General features: G+C 35.7%; 5 protein-coding genes across 7 annotated transcripts; 2 read left to right on the top strand and 3 right to left on the bottom strand.

Moving 5' to 3' along the window:
• Positions 1-83: 83 nt before the first annotated feature.
• On the bottom strand, positions 84-11,310 carry LOC123708186 (DNA oxidative demethylase ALKBH2-like). Its single transcript, XM_045658740.1, is given in 6 exon segments — positions 84-217; positions 8,641-8,804; positions 9,320-9,499; positions 9,790-9,875; positions 9,878-10,016; positions 11,074-11,310. Coding segments are annotated over 5 exon segments (651 nt in total). The 5' UTR covers positions 9,965-10,016; positions 11,074-11,310.
• LOC123708181 (tetratricopeptide repeat protein 30A) lies at positions 421-8,706 on the top strand. 2 transcript variants are annotated; one of them, XM_045658734.1, is made up of 2 exons: positions 421-578; positions 6,699-8,706. In XM_045658734.1, exons 1-2 carry the CDS (start codon positions 525-527, stop codon positions 8,631-8,633), a joined length of 1,989 nt encoding a protein of 662 aa, XP_045514690.1. In that variant the 5' UTR covers positions 421-524; the 3' UTR covers positions 8,634-8,706. The 2 variants fall into 2 exon arrangements, with proteins under 2 accessions (XP_045514690.1, XP_045514691.1); XM_045658735.1 differs by lacking the exon at positions 421-578 and adding an exon at positions 6,436-6,486.
• A 90-nt stretch (positions 11,311-11,400) lies between the features above and the next one.
• LOC123708182 lies at positions 11,401-13,449 on the bottom strand. 2 transcript variants are annotated; one of them, XM_045658737.1, is made up of 4 exons: positions 13,212-13,449; positions 12,336-12,925; positions 11,815-11,900; positions 11,401-11,659 (listed from the first exon to the last, which is right to left on the bottom strand). In XM_045658737.1, the coding sequence occupies exons 1-4, from the start codon at positions 13,315-13,317 to the stop codon at positions 11,473-11,475; spliced, it is 969 nt and encodes a 322-aa protein (XP_045514693.1). In that variant the 5' UTR covers positions 13,318-13,449; the 3' UTR covers positions 11,401-11,472. The 2 variants fall into 2 exon arrangements, with proteins under 2 accessions (XP_045514693.1, XP_045514692.1); XM_045658736.1 differs by having other exon boundaries at positions 11,404-11,659; positions 11,815-12,925.
• A 645-nt stretch (positions 13,450-14,094) lies between these two features.
• LOC123708452 (COA8 family protein CG14806, mitochondrial) lies at positions 14,095-14,888 on the bottom strand. The gene is made up of 2 exons (XM_045659161.1): positions 14,500-14,888; positions 14,095-14,308 (listed from the first exon to the last, which is right to left on the bottom strand). Exons 1-2 carry the CDS (start codon positions 14,776-14,778, stop codon positions 14,099-14,101), a joined length of 489 nt encoding a protein of 162 aa, XP_045515117.1. The 5' UTR covers positions 14,779-14,888; the 3' UTR covers positions 14,095-14,098.
• A 546-nt stretch (positions 14,889-15,434) lies between these two features.
• On the top strand, positions 15,435-16,227 carry LOC123708053 (MICOS complex subunit MIC10-like). Its single transcript, XM_045658517.1, has 3 exons — positions 15,435-15,618; positions 15,777-15,933; positions 16,097-16,227. The coding sequence occupies exons 1-2, from the start codon at positions 15,543-15,545 to the stop codon at positions 15,920-15,922; spliced, it is 222 nt and encodes a 73-aa protein (XP_045514473.1). The 5' UTR covers positions 15,435-15,542; the 3' UTR covers positions 15,923-15,933; positions 16,097-16,227.
• Positions 16,228-16,275: the final 48 nt, after the last annotated feature.

Below are 16,275 nucleotides of genomic sequence, written 5' to 3'. Positions count from 1 at the left end.
TTGTTATTACTGTCAATGTCAAACTTAAATAACAGATAAAAAACCAAAATTAGTAGTAAATTAGGTATATTTTCACCGATATTCTATCGTATTTTTCAAAAGGTTAAATTAATCCTTGGCCCCTGTATTTTTTTCCCCTTTGGCAAACTGTGGTACCAAAATTCATTGGTAGGTGGATTCATTAGTAATACACTTCCGTGCTCCAGGGTAATAGAAACTAAAACAAAAGAAACACTTGCAATAAATATTCACATTGTCGCCTTTCTACTATTTGAAGGATGGACCAATATACCTAAAATATTTGGAAAATGAATACCTATAATAATAGATACTATGGTTTTGTATATCTAAACCACCGCAACACGGAAAATGACAATTTTTCATTTTGTTGTCATGACAACAATACTTTTATACATCAAACGTTTGTTAGTGCTTTCACCAATAACCAAAATAGTATCGTAATAAGTTTTAATATCATTAATACTATATTTTTAGAGTTGTATGCCAATTAAAAAACTATAGCTATGGAATATTCACAAATATCAGACGGGCAGTACACAAAAACTATTTATGCCATGGTAAGTATTTAATACAATAGGTACCTTATAAGGCTCTAGTAATTCCTTATACCAAAGCTGATACCAAAACAAACCAATTGCGCAAAGACATACAGGCACTCCAAATTGATATTATACCAATTCAATTGCGTATAATAATTCTTTTGTTGATATTCTCAATCCTAACGTCGTGTGTTCGAACGTCGACTGTGCACCAATATTTTTTTAATTTTCCTGCAGCTGAGTTTCATTATCGGATATCGAGGCAGAATAGGAAATACCACCCGTATTACCTCGACATCCGTCGTTTCACAACTAAGAGTTTTTTAAGGTATTTCCGAGTCAAATCAACTTAGGGTTCATTAAAAAAAACAACAACCGTATGTGACCTATAGTTCATAAAAAATCTATTAAAAATAGCTTCACCTTGCTCCGTCGAGGACTCTTACATAGAATAATTAAATAGCTTGTATATAAGATTAATACGATAGAGATAAAATCTTTGTTTTTACTACATTTCTAGGTCTAGATTAAAAAGGCCTTGCATGCCACGACATTAACTGCTATCATGATATTGATAAATTAGATAAAAGTTAAATCAATCAAGCCCCTCCCATACGGAAGTATTTTTTATTATGAAATTACAACTATTGTGTAACATTTGTGTGATAAGATTATTTTCCGAGATGGGATTGTGTTTCCTAATATATAAAATGAAGTTATAATTCGACAAGCTTTTACCCTTTATTCTTTTTAAAAAAAATAAAAAAACAAAAATTGATCACAATTTCTCCGTCCACCAAAGCGTCGACATACATTACTAATATAATACATTACTATATAACTATTTTTAATAATAATATGTTAATATTGGTAAATTAAACAAAATATTTTTTTTATGTAATAGCAGGCAAACGGGCAAGAGGCTCACCTGATGTGAAGCGATACCGCCGCCCATGGACACTCACATTGCCAGAAGGCTCGCAAGTGCGTTGCCGGCCTTTCAAGAATTGGTACGCTCTTTTCTTGAAGGACCCTAAGTCGAATTGGTTCGGAAATACTTCAGTGGGCAGCTGGTTCCACATAGTGGTGGTGCGCGGTAAAAACTGCCTTAGAAAACGCTCAGTTGTGGAACCATGGACGTCGAGGTGATACGGATGGTATTTTGTATTTTGCCTTGACGTCCGATAATGAAACTCAGCTGCGGATATTAGACCGAACAACTCTTCTGAACACTCCCCATGGTAAATGCGGTAGAAGATGCAGAGGGACCCAACATCTCTACGCAACGCCAAGGGATCAAGCCGCACGGAAAGTGATTGGTCGTCGACGATTCGAACCGCTCTTCGTTGAATACGGTCAAGTGGAAGGAGCTGGTACTGGGGAGCTCCCGCCCAGAGGTGAGAACAGTATTCCATGTGGGGCCGAAATTGCGCTTTATAGAGTTGCAAGCGGTGGCCCGGAGTGAAGTACCGTCTCGCCTTGCTGAGCACACTTTTTGGAGGCTAATTTAGCCTTCCCTTCCAAATGACCGCGAAACTGGACGTATATCGAATAACGTCAACGCCCAATATTCCGATGTTAGCTGAGGCTTTAAGGAGAGTGCCTTCAAAGAGGGGAGTAGCGACAAAGTGAGTTTTTTTAGCGGAAAACGCGCAGACTTGTGTCTTCTTGGGGTTAAATTGGACTAGATTTAGTCTAGTAATTCCCAGCCCGAGACTCCACGTAAAAGAGTTTCGACTTCAGACACAAGTTTGTTCCGGCACTCATCAACAACAGCCCACGAAATACCTGCCCGGCCTGTGTAAAAAGTATCCCCAGTGCTGTCGTCCGCATAGCAATGAAGGTTGTTAAGTTGCAACATATCATTAATATGCAGAATAAACAGGGTCGGGGATAGGACACAGCCTTGTGGGATACCAGCATTGACGAGTTTAAGGTCGGAGCATGCTCCGTTGATGACGACCTTAATGCTCCGATCAGCGAGAAAGCTGGAAATCCAGTTGCATAATTTCTCGGGGAGCCCATAGGCTGGAAGCTTCGAGAGCAGTGCTCTGTGCCACACCCGATCGAAAGCTTTCGCTATATCCAAACTTACCGCCAGCGCCTCCCCCTTGGACTCAATTGCCTCTGCCCATCTATGTGTAAGGTATACAACGAGGTCACCAGCTGAGCGACCACGACGAAAGCCGTACTGAGAATCGCTAATCAGCTGGCTGCCCTCTAGATACCTCAAGAGCTGGCCGTTAATAATGGTTTCCATTATTTTGGAGAACAAGGAGGTTATTGCGATTGGGCGATAGTTGGACGGATCAGAGCGATCGCCTTTTTTAGGGATCGGATGTATCAAAGCTGTCTTCCAGCACTTCGGAACAGTGTTGAGGGAGTACAGGTACCGGAAAAGGCGCGTTAGGACCGGAGCCAACTCAGGAGCACAAGTACGCAGCACAATTGGGGGGATGCCTTCAGGACCGCTCGACTTATGGATGTCCAGGGAAAATAAATGTTTACGGATAGCACGTTGCCGGAATGTAACTTCAGGCATCGTAGTATCACACCGCAATAATGTCGGTGGTTCCTTCCCCTGATCATCCAAAGTTGAGTTCGACGCATAGAGACAGCCTAGAAGATCGGCCTTCTCTTTTGCAGTATGGGCCAGTGAGTCATCCTCCCTATGCAGTGGTGGAATAGAGGGCTGACAGAAATTCCCTTGGACAGCTTTGGCAAGAGACCAGAAGGCTCGAGTTCCCGAAGGAAGGTGGGCCAATTTCTCACCAAACCTGGCAATATGCTCTGACTTTGCCTTAGCGATTTCCCGTTTGAAGGACCTAGAGGCTGAATTGTATGCTTTTTTATGTTCGCCGATAGCCGTATCACAGGATGTCGCCGCTTCTGCCCAGGCTTTAAAGCATTCACGCTTACGGCGCAAAGCCTCTTTGCACGAACGCCTAAACCAAGGCTGGGACTTGCCACCGACCGGCACCGCAGAGAATGGAATAAAAAGTTCCATGCCCTGCAGGACCACATCAGTGACAGAGTCAGCGACGGCATCCGGAGTACTCAACGAAAAGCAAATGGGCCCCCAAGGGTAGGACGCAAAAAAAGACCTCATCCCGTCCCAATCTGCTGACTTATAGTGCCACACACGGCGACAGCCCGCAAAGCTAGGCCGTAAAGGGCGCGTGAGCGGCACAATGCTCCGTACTACAGAATGATCTGATGAACCCAATGGCGGGTCAACAGAGACTTGGTAGGTCTCCGGATGTGAAGTCAGCAGAAGGTCCAACAAAGAAGGTTTATGACCATCCACATCTGGTATTCGCGTAATCGCAGGGATCATTTGCGTCTAGTGGTAGGCTAAGGCAAAGTCGTGAAAGGATCTTCCCGCGTGATCGGTGGTTTCAGAGCCGAGCCAATCGGCATGGTGGGCGTTAAAATCGCCGAGTATCACGATTTCAGCGGTAGGAATCCTTTCGAGCAAGGAATCTGTAGCCATTTGGATGTGCTCAATGAGTCCGTCAGTTTCGGTATTCCCGCTATGGGACCTATACAGGCATGCGTAGAATCGCGGATGGTCATCGTAGTCTACACGCAGCCAGAGGTTAGATAGGTCCCTTCCTTCAAGCGTCCCAAGGCGACGAGAACAGATATCCTCTCTGACGTACACGCAAACTCCAGCCCGCGGCACAAATGTAGTGGACGCCCAGAGGGGGATTCTCCACGGCAGGCGCGTGTGGTACCCCCCTGGGGTAGATTCTGATTCTTCTGCACCTTCATATTTCTTGTAGAGGGGGGGGGGATGGGCTCCGGGAATCTTTCTCACCGCACGAAACGCGAGTACAAGAAGGCGAACCTTTCGTATCACTTAACGCCGGTTTTCTGAAATAATATATAGTCTACCATCTAAAGTAGTATTTCCTAGCCTTATTTGTGCCATACCTCTATAATTATTCTTTAATATACATAATTTATGAATTAAAAACTTTAATTCACTTAAGAAATTTAGGTTTTAGGAAAAAACACTAGGTAACGAAACAATTTTAAAAACAATTAAAAACTGGAATTCAAATTCAAATAATTTTAATAATAACTTTTCTATATCAATTTAGAATCCATGAGCTTGATGTTTGAGAGATTTAATATTAGATTCCAATTTGGTACGCTTCAGTCTCAAGTCACGTTGTGTTATGTCCGGCTGATTTCAACTGCCCTCCAATCAAATTGCCACTCTGTGGGTGGTAGGCCTCACTTTGGGAAACACTGCTCTAAACCACAGTTTGGAATCAGAAGACGTCAACTGTTACATCGTAATCGTCTAATATTTATTTTATTTCGAATGGATGCCTTCGTTACTATATAATTTATATTATCATTAATATGAAATAAAATATTACCTAAACATTGATATTTTATATGTAATAGAAAATCATAAGAGCTATATTAATGTTACAAGGTGTGTTAGGATAATAATCTTGATCAGAGATACGATTTCAAGTACGGACTATTAATCATTAACTAAGTAATTGGTTGTACTTTATTGTCTATTTTTATAAATAATATATCTTCAATGTTTTAGATATTTGGAAACTTAACTTGTTTGGTATTTCGTATTCAGTATGTAAAGGTGTATCGTTCATTTTAGTTGTTAACGCGTTTTAAAGGTGACGATTGTCCTTGAATTTTCACTCGATGATAATATTCGTATGAATATTTGTTCAGCGTTGCAGAGTACAAACGAGCCTGTTACGCCGATTTTAGAACACAGCGTTACATGCAATTTACATTACACATTGTAACGTCGGTCAGAACCCAGATTTATGTTATTAGCTACAATTAATTAAATACGTAACAAATGGCGAAAGGTGTGAAAAACTTTATTGTTAACGCTTTAACGTTTAATATTTTTTATTTTTTTCGTAAATCATGTCACATTAGTTAGTTTTTTTTCACATTAGCACATTAGTTAATTTTTTGATTCCCTAAAAAGTGTAATTTGCTTAGGTTAGATAATATTGAATTCCGAGTTTTTTTTGCAAATAGCGAATTAGTACGTTATATATCGAATTAATGATAAAATATGACGTAATTGACTGGAAAATACAAAATATATTATAAAGTATGATAAATTTAAGCTTCAATATTAATGGCACTCATCATTCGCATGCTTAATGTTCTTTGTCACTACTTCATTTATATAATCTTTTGATAAGTGTGAGTCAACAGTAGTTATTATTATAACTAGGGAACGCACTGACCGTTATTTTATCAAAAAACCTCCCGGCTTTGTCAAACAAGATTGTATGTAGGTAACACTGAAAATGTTTAGAACTGGCCAATTAGAAACATTGCTTATGAATACTTTTTACTTTAGCAATGTTTCTGATGCACCTTCGCATGGAACGGTGTCGCCAAATCTTAGATAAGTTCAATGGCGGTGACTCAAATGCTGTATTTGACATAGTAAAAGGTGATGAAGGCTGGATATATTGCTTCGAACCCGAAACCAAAAGACAATCAGCTCAGTGAGTGTTTCCTTTCGAGGATCGGTCAACTAAGGTAAAGAAAGGAAGAAGTCAAGAAAAAACATGATTGTCTCATTCTTTGGTCCGAAAAGTCATTTCGCGACAGTTTTGCTAGAAGATGGAAGGACAGTTACTGCATAGTATGTTAAACGCTGTTTGCCTGTTGTCTGGGAAAAAAATCGACAGCAGTGCCCTCGAAGCAGAATCCCCCTTCACCACGATAATGCACTCCGCACAGCGCACTCCGCAAAATGGACTGTTGAATACTATGGCAGGTGTCGAGATAATGAGTCATCCGCCATACAATCCTGACCTGGCGCCCTGCGAATTACATTTATTCCCAGGAACTAAAGATAAAATTCGAGGTATTCGTTTTACGAGCCCTTAACATTTTCAGTGTTACCTAGGTAAATTTTGATTCCGTATTAGAGTTAATTATGACTGCCATGGGTCAAACCGTACTGTAGTACGCTACTCTCAAATGCATTAGCATTAGTCTAAGGTGTCATTCACTGAAATATCATTTTTGACGTACTTAGCGTTAATCAGAATCTGAATAGCCTTAAACCCTGGTCTTTTGTTCATACCTATGAAAACTTGAACTTTATTTCTTTTACAGATTCGAGAATCCAAATATGAGGACGCGATAAAAGCTCTAAACGATGCTATGAATTTTAATCCAAACAGAGCTGGATTATCTTTACTTGGCTATTGTTATTATAGACTGCAGTCATTTGTAGACGCTGCAAATTGCTACGAACAACTATCTGCTATGCACCCTGAAATTCCCGAATACAGACTATATTTTGCACAGGCCCTATACGAAGCGTCAATGTTCGACGAAGCTTACAAAGTTACTTTACAAATAAATGCTCCAGAATTAGAAAGAAAAGTAACAAAACTACAGTCTGCTATAAAATATGGTGTCGAAGATACAATAAGTGCAAAATCTCTTGTAGATTCATATCCACCAGATGATTCTGACAAAGATATTAACTTGGGTTGCTTATTGTATAAGGAAAACCAATATGAAGATGCGTTACAGAAATTCTCTAAAAGCTTAAATATTCTAGGCTTTAATGCTCATCTTCATTACAACGTTGCGTTATGCTATTTTAAGCTCAAAGAATATCCACAAGCCTTGAAACATATAACTCTTGTAATTGAAAAGGGAATCAGAGATCACCCTGAACTATCAGTCGGTATGCAAACTGACGCTTCTGAAGTTAAATCTGTAGGCAATTCTTTAACCCTACACGAGACTGCACTTATAGAAGTGTTTAATTTAAAAGCTGCTATCGAATATCAACTAAAAAATATTGAGCCCTCCAGAGAAGCATTAGCTGATATGCCTCCAAGACACGAACATGAGTTAGATGCTGTAACACTTCATAACTTAGCGCTTACATCGATTGATCTTAAGCCCACAGACGGATTTGAAAAACTTCATTTTTTGCTACAACAAGATCCATTTCCTTCGGAAACATTCGCTAACTTACTACTTCTGTACTGTAAGTTTGAGTACTACGACTTAGCTGCAGATGTCTTAGCTGAGAATGCCCAATTCACATATAAGTACCTAACTCCTTACCTGTATGACTTCTTGGATGCCATTATAACGAGTCAAACGTCGCCAGAGGAAGCGTTTCAAAAGTATGAGGATATTGCTTCAAAACATGCTGAACAATTAAGGAAACTCACGAAAGTAGTCCAAGAAAGTCGTTCTCAAGGCGATAATGATCAAGTTAAGAAGGCTGTGGTAGAGTATGAAGAAGCTTTGGAAAGATATATTCCCGTAGTAATGGCTCAGGCAAAACTGTATTGGGACAAAGAGAACTATGGACAAGTTGAAAAGATTTTTCGTAAATCCGTTGAATTTTGTAATGAGTCAGACGTATGGCGTTTAAACGTCGCACATGTTCTGTTTATGCAGGAAAGCAAATATAAAGAAGCAGCCAGTTTCTACGAGCCAATCGTGAAGAAACAGTATAACAATATTTTAGATGTAAGCGCCGTTGTGCTAGCTAATTTATGTGTGTCCTACATAATGACGTCCCAAAACGAAGAAGCAGAAGATATTATGCGTAAAATCGAAAAGGAAGAGGAACAGCAGATATTTGAAGACCCTGAAAAGAAATTCTATCACTTGTGTATAGTGAATCTGGTGATAGGGACATTATATTGCGCAAAAGGCAATTACGAGTTTGGTATCTCAAGAGTAATAAAATCACTTGAGCCGTTTAACAAGCGTCTGGGCACTGACACGTGGTTCTACGCTAAACGATGTTTTTTATCATTCCTAGAGAATTTAGCGAAACACTTGATTGTCGTTAAAGATAACACTATAAAGGAGTGTCTGCAATTTCTCGAAGGTTGCGAGACATACGGCCGGCGTGTGAGTACCGTTATCGAGACGCCATTTCATGAAGAAGATGCTAATAATAAAGCTAAGCAAACCGTGACATTCGAAGCTCGTGTATTACGTTACATGTTTTATAAATTACGAAGTATTGACGATTCTGTTACAATTAATAAGTATGAGGATTTGAAATAAAACTAACCCGGAGGTATTAGCTTTTTATTTCGACCAGATTTTCTTGCATCCCTGTGCTTTAGTACAAACGTTCTCTCTTCACCGAAAGATAGGGACGCAATTGGAACTGTAGGGTCCAATTCAGGTTCATTGTCTCGATGTTCGCCCATATGGTCATTTCCATTTCTATACCTAAAACATACTTAATAAATAAACTGCGGCCGCAGAGTAGTCGAAAAATAATAAACTGCTCAAATATAAGATTCTTTCCTCCAACTTTGATTTTGTTCTCTTAGGAGTAGAGACTCTTGGGCCGTGGGATTCAAGCGCACAGGCTCTAATCAAATATTTAAGTGGCGCCTGGTAGATAGTATCGGTGACCCCAGAGCTGGTGCTTTCCTGACTTAACGAATAAGTATTGCTGTACAGCTAAGAAATACTGCCAGCGTTTAAGGTACATTGCCACACGTACCTACACGTTAATTCTCTATTTATTAATTTTTAAATATGATTGGTATTACAATGTAAGAATATTGTGAATACTCTTTGTGTGTGGATAAATATTTCTTTAAAAAAATAGATAAACAAATATACTTGCAAAGATTGTGTATGATTTACTCGTCTTCCTTGTTATGATGAAAATTAAAACGGAGACGGAGACGGAGATTTGGATACAAGTGAACGAATATGTTTACATAAAGTCTTACTTATTAACCAAAACGAAGTTGTATTTGATGCCCTTGAGTTTGAAAATGAAATTTCGCAATGCTAGAATTGAATCCGGCCATGGTAGAGCAGGAACAGTGAGATTTGAATACTTGTAAGTTATTCCTGGATCTCCGAAAGCCACTTGCTGTCGAGGTAGAGGATATATTTTTCCGAATACCCTAAAATATAAACAGTGATATTTTAATAATTATTTTTAATTTATACATTAACGTTGTTTTGCATATCACACCTTTATTTTACAGTAAGTTGATGGCTGAAGTTTGATAAACAATTTTTAAATCAAATTTCAAGCGAGTTATTAATCCTAACATCGACGAGAGAAGTAAACTATTATTCGTATGTCACTGCTTCTTTGGTCATAATGGTTAAACCCTAATTAATTAATTTATTTATTCATCCAATAGAACATACAATAAACAACGGCATCTACCGTAACTTAAATACCTACTTAATTTTGGCTAAATCTCCTGTAAAATATTCCAGCGTTCCATCGACTTCTTTTATAATGGCAGATGCAAGTGTTCCAGGCCATTCCTGGTAGAATATTCAATATCGAGACCGTTATTTTTTATAGATTTCCACGCAATTTCGTCAATAATCAATTCCTTAAGTTTTTCTGTCATTCTGAGTCTTAAATATAAATTATTGTAGTATGGTAGGCTTCGAACCCGAAACCTTAAAACGTGATAACAATTAGACAACATCTGATCTATAGAGATGAAGTAATTATAATATCATTGTTTAGTACTAATTATAGATACAATTTCAACTCGACAATAAAAATCTGTGTTTTGTAGTCAGTAAAGTCTACTGTAGTCCTTTTCATGAAAGAAGTGCTGCGGTGATTTTTTGAACTAAATTTGACAGGTCGGCAATGTTCTCATTCGTCGATGTCATCAAGTTCGTTTTTTGTGAGTTTTTAACTAGCTTAGTGTATTCTAAAGATTGCTCAAAATTGTAAAAAGATCGGCTCGAGAAAATATATTGAAGGTGACTGAGTTCTGTGAAGCGAAACAAAAGAATCAAGGTATTTTAATACCACTAAACAATGTTCAGAAGATAGTCGCCGCCATAACACTGTACTTTTAAGAGTTGCCATATAATAATTTTTTGCGGTATTCATATGATATAAATTCATTTTTACAACAAAATCGAACAAATACATAACGTGATGAAATGAACTGAGTCTTTGAGTGTATTATGGCGGAAGATTGGACAGCTCAGTGCACGCAAGTCGATTATTTCGAGTAGAATATTCCTCATATTTTAAAATGACGGACTTATGGATGAAGAGATGGATTAAATAATTATATCTGAGGCTAGTGATACTGAATCTTTGATTCTGTTTCCATCCACTCTTCAGACAGAGATGGTTCTATGGCCGCTGATCACAATTATTCAATAAAACTCTGAATAAAACATTGTATGCTTTTCATTACCCTATTTTCTCATTTTTTCCCTTTACTAGAAAGATTATTATTTAAGTAAATAAAAATGTGTGCGTGTAGACACGTAAGATTTGAAGACTTCTTTGTGACCTTATTTTTCGAAAAATAATCTACTGCATGCCACTTTACAGAAATTGGTTAAATAATGTTATATTAGATAAAGTTAAACAAAATGCTCTTATCATAGACATAAATACAAATATTACTAAAAAATAATTCTACAAAATTGCAACTTTCGGCTTGACATATTTGACACTTGAAGTAAATGTCAATCATTTACTTACAGCGTAACACATTTTATTTATAAAAGTATCTAAGTTAAGACTTCTGCGCAATATTAACACAATTACTTCTATCTTTCCACTGTTCTAGATGTTATATATATATAAAATGAACGAATGAATGGAACTATATCACATTTTTAATTATGAAATTGCACCCATTTCATTATGCCAAAACACTAAACGGAAGACAGAACGGTCTTTCATCTGATTTCCGAAATTCCAAGTCAAGAAACAAACTCGCAATTTGTTGTAAGTGTACCAGTTTTACAAAGAAAAATTTCCCATTTTGTATAATTGCTACTGAAATATAAAAGGAGGGAAATAAAAAATATAATTAAACAAAATTTATTTAAATTAAATTAACATTACGATAGAAAAATATATTTCTCGAAAAAAAAATTATCTACTTGATGTCAACGTTGTCGAACATTGTACTATATTTCCAGAACATTTAAGAAATTTTTGAAAAGCTTCGGATCCAGTCAAAAATCTTTGTCTTGTTATCGGGTAGTTAATATTTTTAACCTTAAAATCATCAAATCTTCCTAGGTTTTGAGTAGTGTAGTCATTGACTATTGTGCTTGAGCTTTAATATGAAAATCTAAATTATAGGTCAATACAAAAACAAATAAATCAATATTATACGAAGTTAAATACATATTTAGCTATTTAGAAGATGCCTACAACAGACAAATAGACATAAAGTATCTTATCTTTTTACGTTATATAATAATTAAATACCTTTTGTAATCCAATAAGCAGTCTTTATCACAATAAACAGTGTACTGCCTTATCCTACTGATTGTATCTCCATTGTCATAGTCGGTCTGAAAGTTGTATTCGTAAAGTTTTTCAATTAAACCATCTTTATCCTTAACCGTCCAAACATACTCGCCAGGAAGCCCTCGGAGTTTGGGTGCTTGTGATAAAAAACAGTCGTATTCTATTTTTGTCAAACTATTGCTATGCCCAATGGTATTTACGGTTTCAGCCTTCTCTGGATTTATTGTAGAACTCGTTGAATTATTAAGGAATTTCCGAATTTCACTTTTCACATCGGAATTTAAAATGTTATCTTTTGTTTCTACGATAAATTTACAGCAGAATGCTTTTAAATCCTTATTCTTTGATTTGCATACTTCGTTTATCAAGGCAATAAGATTTCTTTTTGCGTTGTCTCTTTCGTTTACAAGTTTTTTAATACGAGTTTTTAAATATACATTTTCTTGGTGCGTTGCTAAATAAAGTTGTTGGAAACTTACGTATTGACATCGGTTTTTCTTTATTAATCTTTCTGTATCCTCAATATAACGCGTAAGTCTGTTTTTTGCTAGGTTCTCTAATTGATATCGCATTCTTATATTTTTGTTATCACGTATAGTTGTCAGTAACAGCTTACCTAAATTCCTTCGTTCCTCATTTAATTCTTTAAATCGTTTTAGTATGAGTAAATTGTTATTCATTGAATTAGATGCTACATGCATCTGTCGTGTAAAGTAAAAGTCAATTTTTTCGAGGATGGTTTTGTAAATCTTTTCCATAACAGCGGTAGCATATTTTGTGATGGCAGCCCAACACTGTATAGCGGTTTTATTTAAATGCAATTTTAGTCCGAGTGTTTCAAAATACATTTTCGATTGCTTGTTGATCGCATACAATATTCTAGCAATAAAGTTCATGTTACGATTATTTTGCAGAATTATAAACATTATGGAACATGTGAAGAACATAAAATAATGGTAATACGAATAATTTGTGGTTTCTTGTGCTGGTAACGATATAAATGTATCTGCTGTACCCTCGCTTTGCATTGTATTTAAACTATAGTTCTGGTACAGAGGTAGTATCGTATCTGTAAATGGAAATTATTACTCTTGGTCCAGCAATTTATATGCAAAGTAATAAGCCTATTATTTTTTTTATAGGAAGCAAAGAGGCAGAAGGCTCTGAATGCTGTTTAAAAATATGATCAGTGAAAGGCGTAGGAAATGTTGGCGCAGGCTCTTATAAGCAAAAAAATCAACCCATACATTCCAATGTACATAAGCCTCTTATATAATTGTTTTTAGGACAAAAATCTAGGACCTATTATTTTGCAGTTTTGACTTTCAATTAGAATTTTACAAAGTATACATTACCTCTTGGGGATACAAGACTCATTCTATTTAAGTAAATGTCAAGACAACACATGGCTATCCACATAGCCGAAGATAAGCCAAAAAGCCATCTTAATGCAATATACATAATATCCTTGATTGGCTTTAAAGCTTATTTTTTTAATTTTATGCAGAATTCCAGCACTACAAATACTCTGAATTTTAGAAAATATTTTAAACTTTATGCTACTGTTTGACATTAAAAAAGTTGTCACAATAAGACATAACATGCCAAAAAACTTTTAAAATAATTATTTACTACTTTCATAAATAAAAAAAGGATTTAATGCTCATTCATATTTTAAATAGTTACTTTTGAAGACTTGCTTTTTAAAATGTATATAAAATATACAGATAATAAATAAGTATAAAAAAAGATAATTATTCATCCAAACAAAAAACCTTTTAAAAGACAACTTCAAAATCTATCACAAACTGTGGCTGCAGGCATTGTTAAAGAAACTGCCACCAATATAACCTGAGCCGCCTAATCCGCTGCATGTGCAATCATGAAAGAAACCAGCAATGGCAAGTATATGCAATATTTGAAGATCATTTGTTATTTTTATTTATTATTTTAAGGACACAATTTTATTTAACAAAAGTCTTGACATTCCAGTGTTTCACTTCTCTCCCACCGGGTTCTCTCTACAAGATATTTCGACACTATACATTTTATGTATTTGAATCCATATAAGTGAGCTTAAATTGTTTTATATAACACTACAAATGGTAAGTGATATTCACATTGCCATTGAAGGCTTGGAATTTCATATTAAACTTGACATCCAATGATGAAACTCACTAGCTGATGTAAAAAAGTACAAAATTAAAATGCATGGAAATATTAAAAATAATAGCCTTATTATTTAATAATCTTTAATTTTTAAAATTCTCCTTAATTTTACTCTAATAGCTAGTCCAAGTAAAGTTATATTTTTCTTATACCATTCAATGTTATAATTAATATGACCTTTCCAATTTTTATCCAAAAAAGCTTTGTAGAATACACTCATCTCATCAGCAGTTAAATTAGATTTGCCTTCTGGTACATTATTCTTTAAATAATTTTCACGTTCCTGAAATAATTATGAAAGTAGAATAAAAAAAATTCTGAATGTAAAAAGACACAGGAGATACATATTTATTTGTCACTATAATTATAGTATAATAAGCTGTGTATAATGTAGAGGACAGTTTATCTATATGTAAGTACAATGTTCTCTACGTTTCTACTGTAAACCCTGGTAATGATTACATGAAAACAAACCTTAAAAAAACGTGAATTATGCTGTGTCCAAAAATTTTGATTCCATTCTTGAACTTCTGTTCTCAATTTCCTATATTTCTTTTCTAGTTCGCTTTCGTTTGCTGGTTGTTTAAATATTATTTGCCGAAGGTTAGAAACTGGATCAGGTGGACCAACCATATCACTTGATATTTTTTTCGGATTCGGTGGCTGAATAGATTTATTATCGGGTGTTGTACTCGTATTTTTTACAAAACATTTAAACGACCACCTTGGCCAAACTATTTTACGCGTTAACATTTCGAAGTTTATTTGATTTTTCAAAAACTGTTTTTTTTACATTGCACTGATTTTTAATTTTTCAGTTATTCACTGTCAAGCAAAACTACAAAAGACAACTGTCAGGATTATTAACAGCAGTGTTGCCAGATGGTCTAGGCGACGTACCCCTAGACTTATTTGATTTTCCACCAGAAATCCCCTAAGATGCCCTCACCAAGTAGATGGTGGTATGGGCCATAGCGCGATTCTTTAACGCAGCGGTCATGTTGGGATTGTTGGGAAATAAAAGGCGTTACGCAAAGTATTTGTAATAGATAATGGATTGACTGGTTCAAGTTTTATTCGGTTTTCGGTTAAACGAATATACAAATAACAATTAGTAAGGTTGACCACACGGATCCTATTCTTACAATATGTTCGTACTTCAATTCCGTACCAAAATCAGGAACGTGATATACAATAGCAAAACATACATAGGCGTGTTTTTGAAATTTTTCCTAAAAAAACCTCAAATATTTGCCCCTATTCTGCCCCTTACTCGGTTGAGAATCCCCTAAATGTAGGACAATCGTCTGATCTGGCAACACTGGTTAGAATAAAGATAATCGTATTATCTGTCAAAACCAGCTGATTGAAAAATTATGTCATTGTATTACGTGAACTGTCAGTATTCGAATAAAAAATGACACTTCTCAATTTCTCGGCACCGAATTATGTAAAGGGAAGCAATATTGTTAATTAATATTTGATTTTAATCGACATCAGAATTTGTAAGCGATAAAATGACGAAAGGCGAGGCTGGTGATGACTACTCGGCTAAATTGGACTTGTGTTTGACAGATGGAATTGTGAAAACAGGTGACCAAATCAGAAAAATATTTCTAACCTTTCAAGTTCTTGTTTGCTATATACAGTTGATATTATACGAAAAATACTGATCTCCTGTTATAGGTTGTATCCACTATGATTCTAAGTCACCTAATTGTAAATCAATATTATAAGGAGTTATGTTTTAGGTGGTGGCATAGTACTTGGTGCTCTTACATCAGTATTGTTCTTTAAAAGACGGAGATGGCCAATCATTGCCGGCATGGGTATGGGAATCGGTCTTGCATACGCTAACTGTGAATATGAGTTGAATCCTAAAAAGAATTCTGCTTAGTTACCAGTCAGGTAATAAAAATCCCTCTTTACTTTGCTATAATCTTAATAGAAAATAAATTTATATAATATTCATAAATAATAAGATTTAATACATTCTATAATATTGATATTTTAAACTTACTATTTTGTTTATAAGTGCAAGTACTTGATAAATTTTATTTTTTTCTTTCAGATAAAAGTGTTAAGTTAATAATCACATGAGATAAAATAAAATGATGAGTGACTCCAGTAGGATTTATTTAGAAGATACTGTACTATTGTATTTGCTTTGCTGTTAATAAATATTTATTTTATTTCATTTTATTAATCTTCTTCTCAATATTTGATTTATGAATGTAGTTTTTCTGAGAC

Source organism: Pieris brassicae, chromosome 4 (genome assembly GCF_905147105.1).
Source record: "Pieris brassicae chromosome 4, ilPieBrab1.1, whole genome shotgun sequence".
Classification (NCBI taxonomy): Eukaryota; Metazoa; Arthropoda; class Insecta; order Lepidoptera; family Pieridae; genus Pieris; species Pieris brassicae.
Note: the sequence above shows the minus strand (reverse complement) of the source record. Positions and strands in the feature narration are given on the sequence as shown.